Source organism: Cavia porcellus, unplaced genomic scaffold (genome assembly GCF_034190915.1).
Source record: "Cavia porcellus strain 051 isolate PalLab524CR breed Dunkin Hartley unplaced genomic scaffold, mCavPor4.1 scaffold_18, whole genome shotgun sequence".
NCBI lineage: Eukaryota > Metazoa > Chordata > Mammalia > Rodentia > Caviidae > Cavia > Cavia porcellus.
Window position 1 is genome coordinate 33,609,601 of NW_026947501.1, and position 16,598 is coordinate 33,626,198.

At 37.8% G+C, this 16,598-nt stretch overlaps 1 protein-coding gene across 3 annotated transcripts in view; it reads left to right on the forward strand.

Annotated features, from left to right (window-relative positions):
* Ctnna2 (catenin alpha 2) overlaps positions 1-16,598 on the forward strand; it is a 1,046,977-nt gene that overhangs the window by 947,370 nt on the left and 83,009 nt on the right. For all 3 annotated transcript variants that reach the window (XM_063229641.1, XM_063229642.1, XM_063229644.1), the window contains 3 exons: positions 2,271-2,363; positions 2,969-3,125; positions 8,228-8,428. In XM_063229641.1, coding sequence (XP_063085711.1) covers positions 2,271-2,363; positions 2,969-3,125; positions 8,228-8,428 — 451 coding nt within the window. The remainder of the gene's footprint in view (positions 1-2,270; positions 2,364-2,968; positions 3,126-8,227; positions 8,429-16,598) is intronic.

Genomic DNA, 16,598 nt, shown 5'->3' on the forward strand with positions numbered 1-16,598 from the left:
CTAGAAAATTGTGCACACTTTGCTCATTTCTTCCCATGCCACCATGAATAGAGATGTGTTTCAGACTTCTGAGGACAGAATGGAAGAATAATTGTGTAACATCATTAGCGTTGGTAGACTGCTGTTAGAAATAGAGGGAAAAAGTTGTCTAGCCAAATTGTAGTTTAACTCAGTCTTACCTTTGAAACTCTGTCATGATATATTCCAGATCACTACTGTGTACAAAAGTTCTACACCATTTAAAAGTTATTATTTCATTTATTCAATAAACACATATGTAGAATACCAATTTGGCATGTGTTGACTTAGACACATGAAACATAAAATGGTTTACTTTACTTAACACTATAGTGTCAAGGTTCATCCACTTTTGTACAAATGATTCAAATTTATCCTCTTTATGGCAGAGCAGTACTCCAATGTGAATAAATACTGTACTTCAGCCATTTACCTGGTTTGGCTAATATGAATTTTACAAACATAAAAGTAGAAAATAGAGATATATGTCTTTTGTAAAAGATAAGGGGACGAAGTGTTAGAAAGAAGGGCAAGATAGGAAGGGAATAAAAAAAAAGAATTGAAATGAATAGTATACAAATATCAACTTCTTATGAGGAATGTAGTGAGTAGATACTCTATACACATACTATTAAAAATAGCAACAAAAGAAATGCAAAGTGAATCAAAATATAAATGCAAATATAATAAAATTTGAACAAAATGCAGAATAATGGATGATATCATATAATAAAGAGGAAATTATAAGAAATTATAGGAAATTATAAGTAATCCCTGTGTGACTACCTGTAGAACCTACAAGAACCTGTAGGACCCCCATGAATTTAGCATCCTTTCCTTTGAAGGAGCACTACAAAATATATTTCTTTTTCTTAGACTTATTTTGAAAATTAACTATAGCAAAAATTTGCTGGGGAATCAAAGGTGGAATACAGATCGTGAGAAACTACATGTTCGGGATTGTAACTCATTTAAAAGTTACTTCTAAGTATATACCATCATTGTAATAGGCATCAGGTACCCTTCATCTTTCTTAGAAACTGCATGCAGGGATTCCTGTGCTGAAGCTTTATGATGGTCACCGTTTGCTGTCCCCTCCCTGTGCCTTGTTGCTGATAGGACACAGCTCTAGGAAAGGAAAGTGATTACTCAGATATTTCAGGATGGAGCCTGGTGATTTCTACATCTGTGTTCACTTTTCCATGTCACTTACTGTATTTCCTCTCGCACTGAGCTGAGCACACATGTAGTACATTTTAATATCCCCCTGCTTCATGTCATCTCCCAGGGAAGAAGAAACTAGAGGTCAGCATACAAAAGGATCTGTAGCTAGAAAGCACAGGGGGTTGTCTCTCTGTTAATCACTTGTTCTGTTTGCCCTGCTGCGCCAGGCCTTTGCTGTCCTTCTCCTCTCTTTTGGCCTTTCTAATCCTTAATCTCCTGTCTTACCCACACCAGCCTGATGGGATTGATCAGTGCTTTGATGGTAGCTTTCAGTGCCATTGACCTTGGCCTGTCAGTCTGACCTTGTATTACCAACTCTCATTCCTTGATAAGAAGGAATAGCATAAATTGAACTGCCTGACCTGGGAACCTGAATTTAGTTCAGCTGTTTTGGCTTAGATAGTGTTTTAGAAAAATCAAATTTGTGTGCCTGAATGGTAGATTTGCACTCTCTAACTTGCTGCCTACTTCATCGCTGCCTGTTGAGTCATGCCAGGCTTTTCTGCATGCTTCTCATGTGTTCTGCAAGGCATTTGCCTTGGCTACTGGTAGACTAGCACCTTTAGACAGATCTGTGATACTGTGGGCAGGGCATTCTGATGTTCATGTACAGTGAGTATCTTTTAAATCCAAACCATTGTCTATAGCATTTCTCTCACTGGTCAGGGTTAAGCACTGATGTTCTGCTCTACATGATGAATCCTAGGGGGCTGAAGAGAAAGTGCAGGCAGATCAGGGCACCCTACAGGGGAAAACAGTTCAAAGCAACACTATTAAAATGTATCATTGTGTATGCTTAAGAATCTTGAAGTAATAATTTGCTATTAGCAAGCAGTCTGGTCTTCTGGCAGAAATGCCTACATTAGCATATGAAGTGGTAATATTTGGCTTTGTACAGAACAGATACCTTATCATACTGGAGAAACCTTCTCCTGGAAAGGACCTCTTCCAGAAGAGCCACAAGGCCAGGGAACAGTGAACTTTCCTTTGCTCCAACACGATTTTCACTGGAGTCCTCTTTCATGCAGGTTGCCAATTTAGCCTGCTCCATCTCCAACAATGAGGAAGGGGTGAAATTAGTCCGGATGGCGGCCACCCAGATTGACAGCCTGTGTCCCCAGGTAAGCCTTCTTCACTCATTACAAAGCTTCCTATGACTTCACAGCTGGGGCCCGCTCCATTCAAACTCTCACATCCCTTTTTTTTTTTTTTGCCTTGTTTTTTTCTAAATGGAAAATGTTACTTATCAATTCTGGGCTGTTTAGATTTCTACCTTCCTAAAAAAATTTTTAATTACTTCATGTATTCTGAATCACTGTGGCAATTATCACCTCTTCAGTCATATTGACTTTGTTCTCTTTGCTTTGGGTTGTGATTAAAGTGTTCCATATCTGTGTGCTTTGGCTCCATAAATAAATTATAAGCTTGCATATGTAGAGAGCAGGACTTACATCTTCCACTTGTGTGCTAAGTAAATGGCACTTATGTACCCAGTATTTTTTTGAAACTTGAGTGTAATTACTATATCTTAAAAAGAAGAAGTAACACAACACTATGGGTGGCTTATGAGCCACTGTATCTTTCATGTTGTTGATTGTCTCAGACTTCAACATCTATTTATCTGTCGAACCTTAGGGGGCATGGTTTCAACAAGGTTTTGCCCTGTTTCTCCTTTTGAAGAGTGTGCTCATGGTGTCCGTGTCCCTGGATTATTTCTGGCAAATAGGTCATCAATGCTGCTCTCACGCTGGCTGCCCGACCGCAGAGCAAAGTTGCTCAGGATAACATGGACGTCTTCAAAGATCAGTGGGAGAAGCAGGTCCGCGTGCTGACGGAGGCCGTGGATGACATCACCTCAGTGGACGACTTCCTCTCTGTCTCAGGTAAGCACCCCGACAGTCCCTGACCAGGCACAGAAAGAAGAGATAAGAAATGTCGCGCAAATGTCACAGGTCTGTGATTCAGTGCTCTCCTTGGCCCTTGGAGCACTTAGTCACTGTTGCACATGTGATTATAGCACCCTCTTGAAAATTCTTATTTCAAGACATTGAGTCAAGGCATGAGAAGGAAAAAAATAAACACCTGATAAACACGTCAGCACCTTAACAGATTTCTTAAAGGGGCTAGATTCCCTTTTAGTTTCTGTAGATTTTTTTAACAGAATGAATTTTTGATACATCTGCTGGTTACATGGTTTGTGTCTTAACAACAAGCAACTAGTTATTTCAATTTTGCTACGTTATTTGGGTCATTTTTCTAATAAAATGGCCAGTGAAAAGTTTTGTTATGAACAGCTAGAAATAGCAGACACAGAATTAGTCCACTGGAAGGCACTTGGGAGCAATTGTCTTTGAGCCATGAGGATGTACAAGCAGTGAGCATAACAAATAGAACCAATCCTCACTGTAGTTGTAATTTTCTGCATTGTAAATGAAGCCAGACCAGAGGAGGCTAGTAGGCTTGGATACCTGTGAAGCCATTTGGCTGCTCTAATCATGCTGATCATAAGATTGGGTTGCTGGCTAGCTAGTGAGCCTTTTTTCCAAACAGTTTTGACTAAACATATTTGACCAGTTCAACTGGAAGATTCCTATGGAGAGGAGGTCACAGAAAATACCGGCTTTTTTTCTGAGGCATTGAAAGAGCCACGTGACCCTGGGAAATTTGAACTGGCCAAGTGTTGATTCTGCACACAGGTGTGTGGAACTGAGGTCTACCAGCTCCCCAATATTAGAGCAGGCCTGGCCAGCATTCGGCAGATTGAGGCCTGAGAGGGAGAGATCATCTCACTGCAGAGGGGAGTCAAACAGCCAGAGCAGCGACTGCAGTTATGTGTATGTGATTTCTGTGGAGAGGCTGTCATGTTGAAATATTTTTCCTAGTTCCAGTTTTTCTATTTTATGAAAGAAAAAAAAAAAAAAAAAAAAAACAGACAGCAGAGGTCAATTGGAGGCTTGAATCTAAGGCAGCAGAGTTAAATCTATAGATGTGATGAACAATGAAAAGCAAGCTTACAGTGATGGAGGGCAGGAGAAGACAGATGGAGAAAACAAGTGAACACGGGCTTGTATGTAATTTGCCTCACTCACCCTTATTTGCTTAAATTTTCACCAAAATTCTGTAAGATATGTATTAGTATTCTGAGTCTTGCTTCGAGAACAGAGTCAGTGAAAGGGTAGATAACTTGGCGGAGATGAATAGAAATCCATCACTTTCTTTTCAGAAACTATACTTTTCAGTAAGTCAAGATAAAAAAGAAACTTTCTTTCTTTCCTGCTTTTTACTTTTATTTCAGGTCCTCCCCCACCCCCCGGCAACCTCATTCCAAGTTTTAAGCTCTCAAAATAAATTAAAAATACTTTTATATTCCACGGTGGTTGGTTTGCTTGTTTTAATATAAATTGTCTATTTATTTAAATGTCACCTTGACTCTGGGTTGGCTAATAAAACAACTTAGCATATTATCGTTCCTGGAGTTTTTGTTTTGTTGATGACTAAGTCCTAACATTATATGTGCTGTCCAAGCGAGCACTAATCCCACCATTATAAAAGATATTCCCCAAAATGCATTTTTGGAAAATGCTTATAAATTGTTTAGATAAGAGTGTTAAAGATTTGGATCCTGGGGAATAGAAAGGCAGCCAAAGATACTAAGTTTTTTCTAATATCTGCTCAATTTTTGCAAAGTGATTGCAATGTCACATTATTGGCATTCCTACCCCACCTTGGAGCTCTCCTAAAAAACCCCAACTCCTCTGGAACCCTTCCTCTGAGTCCCTGTCTACCTACAAGTAAATATAAAATAACTATGAGCTACTTTTTTCCCCAATAGGACTATTCCAGAACTTAAACCTCTGTCCACTTATCCTTTTCTTCAGATGCATGTACATGCATTTCTGAGGGTGGGTTGAAGCAAGGTGAGAGGTCTTATCGCAGACTTTTTGAATGCTACAAACCTTTCTTAATTTCCTTCCCCCCAGCCTCACCTCTTTGCTACTTTTTTCCCTGCCATTCCATTGTGCATCTCATTATTACCAGCAACAAGAAAAGGCTTTGGCTCCCACTGATAACACTGTGCAGTCCAACCTGAGTGGCACAAATGCCACGGCAAGCCACGACAGGCAAATGAGCAGGCGCTGTCAGGCAGCCAGGTTGGCAGAGCCTGCTGGAGCATGCCTCTGGAGCTGACAATCAGGCAGCAGGCACCTTTCCACAGACGGGGCTTGACTAATAATGATGCAGCCCACTCTTTCCTGCTGGCCGGCTGTGGACACGGCCCAGTAGTTGGGGAAACTACTTCTCTGCTCCTTTTGGAGCCAGTGCCAAACATTTGCATCAATAAATTGCAAGTTTGGCCCAGGAGATACTTTGGAATGGCATTCATGACATTTTAGATATCAGTTTCTTCTTAGGGGAATATCTACTCCGGTAGGAAACTCTATTAAAAACAATATCAACAACAACAATAGCAACAACAATCTTTGTTCTTTAAAAGACTGTAATTTTTTCTTCATGCTACCTGAACTTATGTATGTTAATGTTTAATTTGTTCATATGAAAAGCATCAGGTTTGGGGAACAACGATGCTTTTATTCACATTACAGGATCAAAACCAATTTTCAGTTGTGTCTGGGCTCATAAAAATGTGAAATGGCTACATTAGAACATTTAAACCTTTCCCACTGGGCAAAAACTACATTTTTTAATAGTGTTTTAAAAAGAGCATCTTGGCATTAACCATGTGATAGTTTGATTCTTGGGTTTGGCTTGCAAAATCATAGAAATCTAAGATCTGAGAAAGCCAGTAACCCTGCTCCATAATACCCAAGACTTTTGCTCTATTTGTCTTTGCCTTTCTTTTATTTTAAATCTTTAAGATCTTGAATTTATTTTTAAAGTGATACAGTGGCTTTGGTTTTGAATTTGTAAACTACGGCTTTTGTGGTTTATAACAATGGCGTAGTTTTGTCATCATTGATATTTTTAAAGTAACAAAATTATGTCTTTTCAAACAAGCACAGTTACAAAATTTCAAGAAACTTTATTGCACAATCCATTGCATTCAAATGTTTTATGGCATGTTTATATACCATGGTGGGTATTAAAGTGTAATCAGAGATACCCAACAGTTTCTACTTGTGGTGCATTCTCTGGACTATATGTATCCCGTTACACACTTTCACCTTTATTTTTTTATTTTGAATGGCTTTCCTCTGTGATTGTTTCAGAAATTTATTGTCTTCTGAATATCTTGAGATAACAACCTGTAATGCATTGTTTCTTCCCAATGAATCATTTCATTCAATATCTCTAATTGCCTGCTATGTGTACAGTGGTATCAGGAATGCAAATATGAGTCACATGTAGATTTTGACTTTAAATAATTTCCTGCCTTTCTTGATATATACTAGACCAGTGGGTTTGTAAATACACAGTCCCAGACTAGAGTGTGCGAGGTGGGGGCAGGGTGTCACATGTGATCCAAGAACCTTTGTATTTACTAAGTGTAGTCCTTCAATAAAACATTTATGTCTGCATGAACAGGTGCAAGTCTTTATCAAGTGCATCATAGGAGCTTAAATTAACAAAATAGGAATCTGTGTTAAAACATTCTGAATCATAGTGGCTTTTAAGTATATTCCATTGTCAGTATAATTACTATCTTGAAAGAGCTGTGACTCATTTTTCAATAAAAGAGGGCCTTTTAATTGGAGAAGGCTGGGAAACGCTGAGTAAAACCATCAGTTCATTTGGAAAAATTAGTAAACTCTAACATTAGTAAGATTAATACTTTATTCACACAGCATAACTAACTTGATGACCCATTTAGCAAATTAGTTGATGATTTGACTGATTGTGGTGTTTTTGTTACCCTGGACTTTAATCCTACTCTGGTTTCCTTCAAATAGATGCAGTCATATATATATATAAAAGCATGTTTTTGGTGCCTTTTAATTAGATTAGGATCATTCTTTCAGTAGAAAAACCTATCATTTAATTTTAATATATTGGATCATAAGTGGGCTTAGATTTTTAAAAAATTTAATAACTCCATAGAGACTAGTACTTAATATAACTGATAGTTCTCCATGGGGTACTAAATATTTTAAACATTTTATTAGAATTATATTTTTGAATCATACTCAAAGGACATAATTACCTGTCTCACACTGGACATGAGAAATAAAACATTGTCTTATTGCTGATTTATACTGTATTTCCTCTGTTAGAGATAATAAAATTTAGAAAAGACCTAAGCCTTTTCTCCATAAAGAGTAAAACTTTACTTCCTGCCAGTTAATTTTCTAGTTGTTCAGTGGCAGGAAAATGCTTGCTTTGATTGGAATCTGATAAAACCAGTCACAAGATTGGATTGCATTTTAATTGTAGGAAATCTCATGATCCTGTTAACTTCGTCAATGTTATCAGGACATACACTTTCTATATGCTGTGACTTTAAAAGACTGGGTAATATTTGTTTCTTCTATATTGTCATTAAGTCTTTTCTTAATAAAAACATAATCAAACAAACTTGCATCCAAACTTCAACTCTGTTTATGTTTAAAAATACTTCAACTAGGTCAGAGGGCGTCATATGAGCTGCCACAGTACCTTCTAAAAGACCCTCTTAGGCAATAAGTCTAGAACTTTGAAACAAAAGAAGACTTGTTCTTCATGTCAGTATTTGTCACTGTAGTCTCCAAATTAAAAAAAAAAAAAATCTGGAAACTTCAAAGCAACTCAATTTCTTAGGTTCCCAGTCCAGAGCTACTGATTCAGAACCTCTAGGAAATCCATGTGATACTACAAGCCCCCTGAATGAGTACTGCAATTACAAACTCTGTCCTTTAAATGCCATTGTAGTGTTATCAGCCGTGTATTGAAGTGTGCAGGGTGAGGGATCATAGAAGTTGAATTAATTGTGGGTTGTTTATGAAGTTCTCAGTGATATAAAGTCATATAAATGTATATGTCCTGTCCACAGAAAATCACATTTTGGAAGATGTGAACAAATGTGTGATAGCCCTTCAAGAAGGAGATGTGGATACCTTAGACCGGACTGCAGGGGCCATCAGGGGCCGGGCAGCGAGGGTCATACACATCATCAATGCTGAAATGGAGAACTACGAAGCTGGGGTTTATACTGAGAAAGTTCTAGAAGCTACAAAATTGCTTTCTGAGACAGGTAAGCATGGATACTAAACCTAGCCAAAACATTAATGCCACGATGAATTTCTTTATCTGAGTAAATCAGTTTCATTCCTTTTTGTGGTTCTTTATGCTCTTAAATTGCACATATTATGGAAGGGGTGGAGTACTTGAATGAGCTCTTTGTTTTTTGAATTTGAAACGAATAACTTTAGTAGAATAACACTTTTATTACTTTTTATGTGTACATTTTAGTTTTCATATATAGTCTCATTTGATTCTCACAGGAACTTTATGGAGTAGGCAGAGAATTTCTATTATCTCTTTCCAAATAAGATAGGAAAATAGAGGCTGGCTTCTGCTAGGCGCCTGGAATGAGATCACGAAGCTAGAAAATTATGCAGTTATAATTGGAAGTTGTAATTTTGACCTCAGTAACTATTTCTGTATCTACTGATGGAGAAGATATGATCTTGAAGAAATCCGGCCAGCCAGTAGGTAGCATGATGTCCTTCAGGTAGTACATAGATATCAAGTATTTAAAGAAAGAATGATATGGTAGCTGATTGAAAAGGGTTAGATGTTGAATAATACAATTTTCTTCAGGAGTGCCTTACATCTATCTCCTCCTCCAGGCTACTAAGTGGGGGACTTCAGTAAGACATGGTCACTCCTGGGAGCCTATCTAGGTGTCAGGTACACTGGGATGGAAAATGCCACTTACTGCCACTGAGCTAGCACAGCACTTCACAGCTTTGGAGGGTGTCTCAAACCCTGACCTGTTACATTTATTTATTTTTGTTTATTTATTTATAGTTTTGTGCTTGACTAACATCCTTTGACATTAGACACATAATTACCTCATGCTTTATTTATTTGTTTATGTGTGTGTCAGGCTGAAAATAAAAAGAACACTTAAAAACAGAGGGATACGAGGAAGACAGAAAAGAGAGACCTTAACTCTCTTATTAGGGCAGTAAATGAGTAATGAATTGTGCCTTCTGTGTTCAGAGAGATGACTTTTCCCTCAGTTCTCACTGTGATGCTTCTCAGCTGGTTTTGTTGAAGATCACTAGCCATTTTAAACATAGGTGTCTCTGAAAGGCCATAGAGAATATCATAAAACAAGTTAGTAGAAATGTTTCCTTCTGTAAGGAAATATTATTTACAAGACCTCTACAGATATTTGTTAGTGTGGAAGTGGGATAAAGAAAACTTTTAAATGTAGGCAATGGTCTGAAGTTTGTAAAGAAAGACTGTAGTATCATATAATATCATATAATATATAATATGATATGATATCATATCATATAATAAAGTTTGTAAAGAAGGACTGTAGTATCATATAATAAAAGAGTGCATCCTGATTATTGCTCTTGAGGGTCCTAACAGACTTAGAGACAAAATAACAATAAGAGTGATCATACATCTGCATTCTAATTGGCTGGAATTTAGCACAAGTTACTTTCAAAGTGTTTTGTACTTTTCTTTAGTAAAGCAACACAAAGCAGGTCATACAGTATTTCTTTTCTCACTTGAAAGAATTCAGAGACTGGCATTTTAGAGACCCTTTTTCCACTTACAAGGACACTGTCCCACATTCTTATACTTCTTGCCTGTGGTCTTCTTAGCTCTCTAGTCTCTTACCAAGTCTCAGTTTCTCATGGTGTAACATACAATAGCACTTGCCTGAAGCTGACCCTGGATCAAAAGTTATCGGAAAAGGACAGAAGTCACGGAAATGGCACTCAGCTCTTGCCAGTTGGTGGGATGGGAGTAAATATGGTAAATGAAAAGATTCACACAGTATTGTCAATTTGCATATGACTTCAGGTTCATAAAAACTCAAGTTTTTGTAAATAGAGAGAGGAAGATGGGCTAAGAAAGGGGAGGAGAAGGAGACAAGTACAAAAAAATTAAGATACGTTCTGTACATGTATAAATCCTCCACGAATATAGTGGTCATTATGTACTGCATATGTTTACTAATAAGAAATGAATATTCAGGCAGTACTTGGGATTTTTAAAATATTTTTGTTTGTTTTTGCTTTAATAACAAAGTTGTACTCTTTGGATCGAAATGAACTTAAAGTCAAGGGCTTAGTTGATGGAATATTAATATACTTTGCATCCAAAGTTTACAAATGCAAATCACTTTTTAGTTGCTTTTTTATTTAAAAAATAATCAGTGAAACAGAGTGACCCTTTTTGGATTGTTCAAGATTTAGCTTTCACTTATTCATGTCAAACCATTTAAAACTCTTATGTCAAGTCTTTCTCTTAGTGATCCAGCATTCTGGGGACTTCTCTTAGGCTCTTGCTTATTTTAATGCTCTCATCTAGTTCCTAATTGAATGGAGTATATGAAAAAGACATTTAGATTCTATGTTTCAAGATATACTGAAGGCAACTAGGAAAGTAACCAAATAGGAGAGATTAAAACAGACTGCTTATGCAAAACTGCAGTGGAAGTTATAGAAATCCATGTAAGGAGAAGTGCATCTTACTGGGGTGAGAACAAATAAAAACATGCAGAGATTTTCCCTCTGTATCCAGTAGCTCTTTTCTTTGTTAAACAGGAAAGCTATATTTTTAATAAGAGCAAAAATGTTAGCTGTTAACTGACTGCTAATTAAACTGGGTATTGTGCGTGTATAGACAATACACATAGAGTTGAAGAAAGACCGTAGGATTGATGCTATGATTACGGATGTATGTCTCAGTTACTTTTTACTCCTTGCTGAGACAAACACCTGATGACCAAAGTTGGGAAAGGAAAGGTTTATTTCTTACAGCTTTTGGAGATTTCAGCCCATACTCAGTTGGCTCTAAAACAGGATGGCATGGCAGGGCCGCAGTTCATGGCAGCTGCAAACAGCAAAGCAGAAACCAGTGAGAGAGAGAGAGACACACCTTCTTCCTGCCATTACATTGTATGCTGGCTCCATCCCTGGATGGGTATAGCACTGACACCATCAATCCAAGCACTCAGATAATGAACCAATCACAAATGCATAATGCAAACTCATGAGGCCTGGGGGCCACGGATATAAACCATGACAATGGACAAGTTTCTTCTGGTTATATATACTGTCTGAAGTTAATCAATTATATCAGTCAGTATCTGTACTAGAGAGACAGATAACCTCAAAATAAAAACTAATAACTAATATGAATATCACTGATGCCAAAATTTCTACGAATTAATATTTTGTATTTTTAAAAAAAATTTTACTGCCATATTGAATCAGTTATTTTTCTATGAATGTATCAGATTTTATCCTGAAAGCACTTTTTTTTTTTTTTTTTTTTTTTTTTTTTTTTTTTTTTTGGGTAGCTGGAAGGCAGTACCGAGAATTGAACTCAGAGCCTCAAGTTTGCTAGGCAGGTGCTGTGTCACTGAGATACATTCCCAGCTTGTGAGAGTACATTTTATTATAAGCAAAATATAGAAGAGTAATGTTAAGAAGAGGCAGATGGCAGAGAATATATGAGGAGGAAAAAATAAATTATGATGTTTATTTTTTTGTGTTTTCTGCCTGTCACACATAGTAGATTCTGTCTTTTTTTTTTTTTCTTTGTTGTTTGTTTTCAAATCCGAGTTGTTAGATCCAAGAGCTTAGTGAGAAGCTTCTGACCTCTGTACTGACACTGGTGCCTGGGTGATTCTTTCCTGGAGTTTGGTGTCTGGATCCGCCCTGTGCTTTGCAGCACGCTTACCAGCATCTCTAGTGTTTGCCCACTAAATGCTTGCAGTGCCTCCTCCCTCATCCTGAATTCTGTTAACCAGAAATATCTTTAGACATTGCCAGATAATCTTGGTTCACTATGGGTGGGCAAAATAACACCATGGTGAATTACTACTCTGAGGTAAAGAAGTATCTCCCAATACAGACAAGTTTGAACAGGGCAAAATCATAGAGTGTGGTGCAGGTGTGATACAGGACTAAGTCACAAAGAAGTGTAAAAAGACAGGGTGTTTCCTAAGCCTCAGTAAAGCAGGTCACAAACACAGGCCAGCCTGTGTGCACCTGGGGAATGCCTGCAGTTCTAGGCTATGGTAGGGATATGCCTGCCTGAGCTGAACTCTGTGAAACAGACAGGTACCCAAACCACAACCACCTGTGGTTTTATTTGCCAAGAAAGGTTTCCCTTCCCCAGTAAAGAAAATGTCTGAGTTAAGAGTGCTATTTTTGGTGTTATTATGAATGCTGAATTAAGTTTAAAAAATACTTTAGTGAATCACTCATATACTAAAATTATAGGGCGGTATTAAATAAAAAATATTACCTATTTACTTCTCATGAAACTAATCTAGGCTGATGAAAGCACAATAAAATGAATTTACAGCAGACCCATTAAATACTTACACGGCATATTTGATGGGACCTTCAATAAAAGCCGAATTATAACAAATTGCCAACAGCTTGGCAGTAAGTCCACGCTTGACCAAACTCATCTTCAGATACCTCATTTACAAAGTCAGCTTGATGTAGGAGGCTGAGAGGGCAGAAGGACTCCCTGTGATGTCATGTTTAGATATACATAGAGTGACCTATCACTGAGTGAATTATATTGAAATGTCATTTTTATACATTTGATAGCAGATGCAAGTTCCTGACATGAATGTGACTGGGTAGAGAAAGTCTTGAGATTCTGCCAGATATTTCTTCAGAGATGACAATAGATCAGGAACAAGAAGAAGAAATTTAGAAGTTGCTTTTAAATGAGGGTTCTATGTTCTGGATAGCTTTGGATGAAGATATTAAAATTTTATCATTTTGGATAACACACAGATTAAACAGATGGTATAATTTTCGCTTCCCTACGCTGTAACCTAAAGTTTCAAGAGAACAAAAAGAGAATTTTGGCATTGCTTCTTTATGCTTTGCATAGAAAATGTAAGCTGACCAGCAGATGTAAATAATATTGAAGGAACATCTAGGCCAGTTCAGTGCAGTGTGATGAATAAAGGACAAAAAAGAGAAGAATGAATCACTTGACGGCTACCAACTGGCATTAATCTTACACAAATTAGTTAATTCCTCTGGGACTCGGTTTTCTCCTGTATTATCTGACGCTGTATCACTACAGAGTGGTCGTTGTCATTGTCTTGGATTATGCACAGCTCTGCTCCTGGCTTCCCAGGGACTGCACTGAACAGGACGGTAACTGGCATGGCAAATCCTCTGTAGAACTGTCTGCTCCGTCTGCACTGGGGCCTCATTATTCTCCTGGGAAAATACATTCACATTGCTCCCACTTTCTTCCTGGTAATATTCTCCATTTCCTCCTCCTCCCTCTCAGCATCTGTTTATTGAACTGATCTAGCCATTAATATCTGACTCAAAAAAAAAAAAAAAACGCATCTAACTCGTGGCTTTGAGACAACAGAGAATTTTGCCAGACTTTTGATACTCTGTGTGCCCTTCTCAGTGCTACAGGCCTGCTTGTAATCAAGAAGGTGTCCCTGTACGTATCCACAGCCTAGAATGGTGTGATCCTGTGTGTCGCATTTTATGTGGTACACCGACTAAGTCATAGAAAACTATATCCTAATGTTTTTGTATGATTTAATATGATTTAAATATCATTTAAAATCACATGTAAGATATGGTTTTGTATGATGTGAGGACCCTAAATATGAATCATATTTAAATCCTACTTAGGATATGATTTCATATTTAGGATATGATTTTGTATGATTTATACTTTACCCCAGTAGAGCACATATCCGTAAGCAGCCTCAGGCTCCAAACCCAAGATTCTGAGATACCCAGAAAGATTTATTTGCCTCTTGCTTTCTATATATAAAAGTGGAACAATCCAATTGGTTCTTTGGCAGGTGCTCTCTCAACTTGGACTGGTTCTGTGGGAGAGCTTTTAACCATGATTGGGGACATTTAGCAATCTGCCTTATACTGTGGTTGCATTGCTGAAGGAGAGGAGGACAAGCAAGGAAATAATATTGAAGACGGTAACATGGGCAGCTGGTTGGAAATATAAAATATTAGGCATTCCAGATAGGAAGGACTATTACGGCTGAAGTCACTTCTCCATGACTGACCTTGAAATTAGATTATGAAAGTAATGAATTTCCTCAGAAACTGTAATGACTGAGCTTGCTTGGCCTAGATATCCTAATATATTTTAAATGTATTTTAATATAATCCTTACTACTAGGGTAAAGTATTTTATTTCCCTCTGAAAGGTCGAAATGGTGGTGATGTGTAGGAAATGTCTTACTCTGTTGATAGCTTTGATATTCATGGTGGTAGAAAGTTAGAAATGAAAAAGAATAAGGAGACAATTTCAGTCACTTAGCAGTGCTTACACACACAATATATATTTTGTCTCTCTTTTTGTGTGGGCGTGGTACTGGGGATTGAACCCAGAGCATTTGTACTAGTGTATTTTATTTTATTTTAAAATTTTGAGACACAGTTTTACTGAATTGCTTGGGCTGGGTCAAAATTGCCATCCTCCTGTCTCAGCTTCACATATTGCTGGGATTCTAAGTGTGTGCCACCACACAAGTCTCTCTCAGTGGCTTTATTTTGAGTGATTGATACTTGTATACTACTATACATATCATACATATGTAGTGGATTACCTTATTAAAATATCTATATTTTTAACTTTAGCCCCACAACAAATGTAAGTTTTCTAGCTTGGAATAAACTTGTTGCTAATAAACACCACCAGTGCTCCACACTCTGCCTTCCCTCTGAGGACAGTGTGATGTAGGCACACAGATTCTGAATATACACAGCAGGTCTGCATCACAGGAGAGGAACCACAGAATTATAAATCTGAGATCTGATACAGTAGCTGGTGCTCAGCTGCCCCCTTACCTCCAAAGAGTAGGAGAGGAACCTTTGACCCTTAGGTAAGTAAATTCCCTGCAGCAAAGGTTCTAAATTGCTATAGCATCTTAGGACATATATGATTATGCATGTAGCTTTCTGTTTTACCCCATTGTGAGAAGTAAACATGTACCTCCTTGGAGGTAAATCACTCTTGATGATGTAACTAACTTAGGACAGCTGCTGTATCATTTTTTGAACCAAGTCATTACTAAGTTTTGCTTAGAAATCACTAACCATAGCCTCATGAGTGACTATGCCTATATTCCCCGCTACTTGGGAGGATGAAGCATGAGAATCACTTGAGCCCCTAAGTTCAGGCTCAGTAACACACCATGATCTCAAAAGAAGGAAAGAAAGAAAAGAAGAGAAGAGAAAAGAAAAGAAAAGGTCAAAGAAAAATATCCCTACTCAGGTAGAAACATGAAAATGTTTTCTACACACTGGCCTATTTGTGATGATACATCCTGTTATGTTTCAGATATGTGCAGTTCACTTCGAATGGTGACTGAAAAACCACCCCAGAAATAGATCTGGAAGACAAGATAAACAATTTTAGCCTAACAATAACCCAGAGGTGAAGGGAAGTAGAGTGGCTGCAGGAACATTCACAAATACGCATTTATGTCTCATAAATTGAAAGCAAAATAGAAGAACTAAGACCACTTTTCTGGTGACCATTTGTCATAGGAAAATCAAAAGCACATGAGCCTGCAAGTCTACATGAATCACAGCATGGGCTTAGAATCCTGGGAACTGCAAAGGACATAGTGCTGCTTAGTCACTTCCAGGATGCCAGCACCAATGAGGACAGGAGTGACAGTGACAGTACACAAGCATGTTCCATCTGCAGGGTCAGTGTTGTTTGCTACACGCTGAAGTGAGCGGCCGGGATGTATTAAACGTGTGCAAACTGAGGCAGTAGTTTGGCCCTATCATCTATCTTCTGCATAGAGGGGGCAATGCCACACCACCCAATGACACCTCTTTGCCACTGATCTCTTTACTTGCCACTCAACTGGATCCTGCCACATGTTCTACTCCACATTCTGTGTGCTAACATTTATTCATTACCATATTAATGGATGTACATATTTTCCTGCAGTCTATTTATCTTCTTCATATATTTCTACCCATGTATGTGTGTTTTCATTAAACTTTAACTCTTTGAATTCCAAGGCACTCTTCATTTCTCCAGTATTAATAAGAGTTGAAGGTCAAAATTGTTTATCAGTAGGAACTAAACACATAATGATACAGTTACTTGTTTTGAGAGAGTTGATCACCTTTTAAAAATTACATACCTAATGATCAAAATCAGAATCTTTTGAATCATGTAAG